We start from the raw sequence: 6,625 nt of genomic DNA on the forward strand, positions 1-6,625 counted from the left end.
ACTGGATTGGATACATAGCCTACTAACGCCTCTGATGCTATGACCTATATAAAGTTAACCAGGCCTGTGCGCGCCCCTGGGGCAAATTACGCACATCATTTCATCATCGCTGCGTAGTACCGTCATTACTTCAGAAGAAATGGCAAAGTGAACCCGGTCATTGAAATGGCAAATCAAATTTCCCGCCTTTAAATGTTGGGAATCACCGCATGACGTATGATTTCTATTTTTAGGACCTTTCTCATAAACAGGAGGTACGAAACGATAGATGACATCCCCAGGAGGAAGTGATTTTAACATTTTGCTCTCTTTTTTCCTCATTCTAATTTCGTTTTTCTCATCATAAACATGTCTAATTACAAAAACGCTAATCCTTTTTACGAAGATGATGACGACTTTAGTTTCGGCAATGTTGGAAGGTCATCAGGAACCAGCTCTGGACGTGGTTACGGGGCGAGCCGAAATGATGAATTTGGTGATGATCCGGTTTTGTCGAGAAGGGCTCAACTTCAGCAGGAGATGGCAGAATCGAAGGAGCGTCAGATGGTCAGTCAGCAGCGTGCCCTGGCTAGCCTCAACGAATCTGAGAGAATGGGGGTTGCAACTGCTGAGGTAGGTAGATCTAGACTTTAACTGCCGCGTCATCACCCACGCCACACACTGTGACCAGTGTGATGAGTGACGTAAGTCGTAACATGCTGGACTTTACATTTAATCAGGTCTGGTATGCATTTCCCAGCTCTGCCATGCCACCAAACCTTCCAACCCAACAACACAAACTCGATATAGCCAAAATGAAAACCCTGATATGAACTAATGGCGTACGGCTTGTGCGTCACCACACGGCCACGGCCACCTGTGCTGTTGCAGCCATTCATTGTCAATTGTCAGCATTTGCCACTTTCCTCAAGCAGGATATCCTGTCACGGTGTCAGATGACAGGTTTTGAAACCCCCGTATGTGATCATGGCCGTGCTGTCTGTGTCGATCATGCATGATAGCTCTCCTCTTCTGATTGGTCAATACCTGTCAGGAAGTCCAAAATTACTGCTTGAGGAAAGTGGTGATTGGTCAGGGACTCTGTTTCATATTTGTTCTACATGTACTTGACCATGATACTACACTATACTAGTGTCAGCAACAAACCCATCCGCTCCTTTTTTCAAGCGGCATTTTCTGGGACTTCCTCCTGTCAGGTTTAACCAATGAGAAGAGATCATGCTTGATCGGTGCATGATTGAGTATGGTAGTTTTGATCGGTCATGTCTGTCGCCTGACAGGAAGTCCCACATTATTTCTGCCTATGGAAAGTTATGGGCTCACAAGAGTGTAGTAGCACGTGTTGCCAGACCTAGAAGGGCGCTGCAGCAGTAGCTATGCCAGCCAGCACATCAACGATCAAGGCAAGCTCCAATTTGTGATGGTCTCGCAAACATTGTTCAAATAAATCGCCGACCTGATCACCAGTGTTCTTCAAAACAAATTTCCTTTGCTGGTGGTTGAAAGCAGCAAAATCTTACTGGGTGCTCCAACAGAAAAACCCGGGCAGAAAAACCATTATTGACGCCATGAATTAGTCTGGGTGCTAACCTTTTTGTCTGAGTCCTGCACCTCATGAAGAAAGGCACGATGAAGAAACCTGCCCCTGGGCCACATTCAGAATCTCCGCTTGCATGACTTGCCAATCATAATTGATCGTTATAAGTTCATGTTCTGAAAATCTTCATTTTGTGATCCTTATGCCATCAGTCAACAATTTTGTATGACACGCTTTTTTAACATTTCTGTTTTTGCTTTTTCAGGAACTAGTGAGGCAAGGAGAACAACTCGACAACGTGGAACGCAAGACTGCAGACATTAACGCATCTATGAAAACTTCACAAAAACATATCAACAACATCAAAAGCATATTTGGTGGCTTTAAAAACTGGTTTGGTGGCAGTAAACCAGAGCAGGAGAAAGAAATTCCAAAGCGTGAGAGTGGCTTGAAGGCTTTCGTGGAGAATTCTGATATTGACAGGAGTGCTGCTCCCCATCCCGTCGAGGCAATGCGAGAGAGGGATGCATACCGCTCGTCGGACCGTTACCGGGACGAGATGGATGCGCAAAAAATGCGCAAGCCTGGTGATCGTTATGAAGAACAGTTTGATTCAAATTTAGGTAATTATACCAATGCCATCAAGAAAAAAGTCATTATTTATTCTCGATACCATACCAATCACAGAAGTTTGAGATACATCTGATGATCTGGCCTCAAATACCAGGAGCAAGTTTTTTACTAGAATTCGAAAATACTGTGAGGAACCAATCTACCCTTGCCTGAGGCATAATTCATTATCTCAATCATGGTCCACTAACAATTTGATCATATATCTTGAAAAAAATCCAAATTTAAAGGCTCACTCCACTTTCTTAAATTTTAAATTTTGAATTTGAAACTTTTCGAATTAATCTAAGGGTGTTAATTTAATACACGCTGCATATGAATTTCAGTGATGCCGTTGTCACAAACAGATTTACAAATACTATAAATTCCAAGTTTCTTCAAATTTGCATGCATAATACTTAGTATCTACACTAAGGTTTTGCGTGTTTCTATATTTCTGATACACTAGTAAACGCAATGAACTCGAACGTCCCTTTGAGCTTTGGATCTTACGAGGTGACGTTCTCTTTGTCCCTTAAGTTATAGAGGATGTTCTTTGACCCATTACCCAGTACTCTTTCTGGTATTAATAATTTCTTCATTCAAATCTGGCATGTATTTTCTCATTCTAGTTCACAGTATCCAAATAATAGCATCTTCTCTTCTTCGTTACAATTTACAGGGATGATGTCCGATAATCTCGCCCGCCTAAAAAATATGGGTTTAGGGATGACAGATGAAATTGAGGCCCAAACTGAACAAATTGGCAGAATAACCGGAGAAGTTGATCGGGCAGATTCCAATGTCTATGGCCAGACAAAGCAGATCTACAAAATATTATAGAAAAAAAAAGCCGAAGAAGTGTTCTGTTCATTGTAGAAACATCATATGAACAAAAGTTATCATTTTCCGATAGATAAAGACACCAACTGAGATTCCACCAACCTCCACTCGGCCAGTTCTGCGGGGCAAACTCACTTGAACGTTGGGTTTTATATTGGCCAGCTCACAAATCCCTGCTTCAATATGTCTTTTCCAAATATCAGGATCTTCCTTTTACAGGTTCAGACCCTGTTGCCCATGATATTATCTCCCGGGGGGGGGGGGGTCACTCCAAAAGAAGGGGTATGCACATTTGTTAACCCCCTTAAGGCAAACAGGTGCCAGCAGTGAGCAGCTTCAATCAACACCTCTTTCAGTGAAGTGAGAAAAATCTGCCAGGGAATAGTGTTGCAATTGAAATTGCAAGTCGGCTGGATAGTGTTTGTTTCAAAATCGGGGCCTCCCCGCTTTTCTTTGTTAACAATGTTGTGGATTTAGTAAAGATTGATGCAGCTGAAAGGTTGGTTTAGCAATTCCATGGGCTTTGGCAGGCAAAGTTCCAATGGATGGGGGGAAAAGATCTCCCACGCAGGCATGCTGCTTTGATAGAAATATAAACCACCCTTTGCCGTTTTTTTCCAGGACCCGGATGTGCATACCCCTTTCGTTGGGAGTGACCCCCCCCCAGGGATTTTCTACATGACTCAGTTCCCACCTGACCATTCTCCAGTTCCAGCCTGCCTTCCTTGAACAGATGCTCCACAGTTTCAATCTTCCTTTCCCAATTCAAACTCCTTTTCTCCTTGATTCCAATCCTCCGCATTTCCTTTTCAGGCGCGATGTCAGACAACCTCTCGAGACTGAAAAATCTAGGGAAGGCCATGACTGGAGAAATCGAAGCTCAAAACGAACAGATTGATAGGATAAACACTGAAGTCGGACGAGCAGACGATAATGTTTACGGTCAAACAAAACAGATTGGCAAGATATTACACCGGTGATGTAAATTCAGGATGAAATTTACACTGTAATGGGTGTTTTTAAAGAGTTCTGTCCTTTGTTTTTTTTATTCGACTGGAACCAGATGATTGTCAGAATGAAGCACAGTAAAACTCTCTGGGACAACAATCTGTCTTTAGTTCGATGGTGAGGTGTCCTGATTACTGAGGTTATATTGAGTGGTAATGACCAATCTGTGCATTGCATTTTCAGTTAAATTCTAAATTTTGAAGCCGTTTTTCTCAAATGGCAAAGACCGATATATCTTGGTTTTTTTAGATGAAACTCTTCATTTGAAGAAACAACTGGTTAGTTGTTCAGAAAATGCAGGACAGGACTGCCTTTTGTCTTTGCCATAAATGTGCTCTTGTCTGTTAGTGTTCAACAATGTTTCAATGAGCCGGGAAAATCATTCTTGTCTGCCACATATCATTACCGAACATCCCGGGTTACCAAGAGTCATAACTACTGAGGTTCTACTCTGGGATTTTGTTCAAATAAAAGGATCGACTTTCATAACCCAGGGATAAGGACATTTAGACTGGTAACCCTACAATGTTTCCAAGATCTGCCAGCTCAGTTGACCTAGTAATTGTGAGTAGCTGTCGCCTGATCATCCTGGCATACCGTAACCAGTGCTTCAACGCACAGTAGAACCTCTCTATTAAGGACACCCTTGGTACTGACAAGCGCTGTCCTTATTAGAGAGGTGTCCTGATTAGAGAGGTCAAATTGAATGGAAAGAACCAATTTGGGACCAAAACTAGTGTCCCTACTAGAGAGGTTGTCCTTAATAGAGAGGTTGTCCTTAATAGAGAGATGTCCACTAAGGGAGGTTCTACTGTACATGTATTCCGCCTGTCGATATTTTGTAATTGATCATGATGTATGTGTAAAAAAAGCCTGGATGTAGTCAGATATTCTGATCCTTATTAGAGTTGATGACTACGAGATTATATATAGGTATGTACACAAAAGATTAATCGTTGCAGCATTTACTATATAATTGGTCGGCACATTTTAATATCCTGGGGTCAAATTGTAGCATAATTAGTAGATTTAGAATTTTTGTTCATGTAACTAACTGTAGTCCATCCAGTGTGTATTGCAACATGTATCAGTGTGTATTTATGTACATTAGTTCAATATTGTAGTCCATCCAAAGCAGTTATTTGTTTACATTTGTGACGCATCACACCAAAATGGGTACCAAGTAGTCATAGTAGTATGTCGAATTTTGAGCATGGAGTTATCCGCTTGTTCAAATAATTTAGGTTATAAGCTACATTTTGATACCTGTGTGAGTCGGAGTCCTATCTTTTCATCTTTTGTGGTTCCTGAGATATTCATAAATATGTTGGACAAAACCAAATTCTTTTACCAATTTTTTTTGAAGAATATCAAGACCGTATGATGAAACGTTTGCAGTTCTCACTTGAGAGGACTTTACAAAAATGCTTTCAAATGTAATTGAAGTTGTATTTTTGCCACATTTTTGGTACCAGTCCGATCTTTGTGTCTTTTGTGGTGCCCGAGATATTCATAAATATGTTCGGAGAAAACAACATGCCTTTTTACCAACATTGTTTGGAAAAAAAATTTGCAATGTATGCTTGAGAAGACATTAGAAATGTAATTGAAATTATATTTTTGCCAAGTTGACTAGCAGAATATTGAGATATGTTGATGAGGCTTATGCTATCGTGATCTGATTGTGGTATTTTTGCCAAGTTACTAGCAGAATATTGAGATATGGTGTTGATGAGGCTTATGCTATCGTGATCTGATTGTGGAACATAATTTACATAATTTCATGCTACCCGTTTTAGTGTGGTGGGTCATATCATCAAATATAGCCCATCGTTGAGGGCAATGTGGATTTTTCTGGCCTGAGGAATATGATTTCGCCGGAGGCCGCACTGGGCCGAAGGGAACATCTCATTCTGAGGGTTAGAAAATTCTAATTGTCTGAGAAAATAGAGTATATAATTATTCTTTATTATGTGACCACCACAAATTTTCAACTCAGCAGTGCAGATGAGTTCCTGTTTAGTGAAAGTTCAGTGCACCCATCCTAACCAATCCAACGGGCACAAGAATAATGATGTTGTCCAAGGATTTAAGGTCACTGGGCAACACCAGTTTTTATGGACCGGTCACATGACATTGTTTGTCCAATGAGGTGTGGGGATTCCTGATGATCATGTTGTGGGTTTGTCATCTATTTTTTCTTTTGACTGGTAGTAGGGACTACAAGTGTATTAAATGCATGCTTAGTTTCAATAGTCTGACATCAATCCTTGAGAACTTAATCAGGAGCCAGATTATTCTTTTACCCTTTGACCATGTTGATTGAGACAGAACTTGTAAGTGCTGTCATAACCAGGCATTCAATAAAGTTTGTAAATATGTCATGAATTCAATAAGAAAGCTTAGTCAGTCACAGTGGAGTTCATCCATATCCAACTGGCAAACTAAACAAACTCTGTATTGGTCCAAATCAAGACTGCCAGATTCTTCCTGTCACAAAGATGTTGTCTTTGCTAAATTCACTTCTATATGTATGATACTCCCATTTTGATTATCTAACCATTGTACATGTATTTTCAAATGTAAATGTGTATATTATTTCAATTTAAAAATGATTAATTTCATGCG

At 40.6% G+C, this 6,625-nt stretch overlaps 1 protein-coding gene across 2 annotated transcripts; it reads left to right on the forward strand.

Annotated features, from left to right (window-relative positions):
* Positions 1 to 272: 272 nt before the first annotated feature.
* Positions 273 to 6,625, forward strand: LOC135486370 (synaptosomal-associated protein 29-like). 2 transcript variants are annotated; one of them, XM_064769118.1, is made up of 3 exons: positions 273 to 612; positions 1,803 to 2,160; positions 3,803 to 6,625. In XM_064769118.1, the coding sequence occupies exons 1-3, from the start codon at positions 349 to 351 to the stop codon at positions 3,967 to 3,969; spliced, it is 789 nt and encodes a 262-aa protein (XP_064625188.1). In that variant the 5' UTR covers positions 273 to 348; the 3' UTR covers positions 3,970 to 6,625. The 2 variants fall into 2 exon arrangements, with proteins under 2 accessions (XP_064625188.1, XP_064625189.1); XM_064769119.1 differs by having other exon boundaries at positions 2,829 to 3,810.

Source organism: Lineus longissimus, chromosome 4 (genome assembly GCF_910592395.1).
Source record: "Lineus longissimus chromosome 4, tnLinLong1.2, whole genome shotgun sequence".
Lineage (NCBI taxonomy): Eukaryota > Metazoa > Nemertea > Pilidiophora > Heteronemertea > Lineidae > Lineus > Lineus longissimus.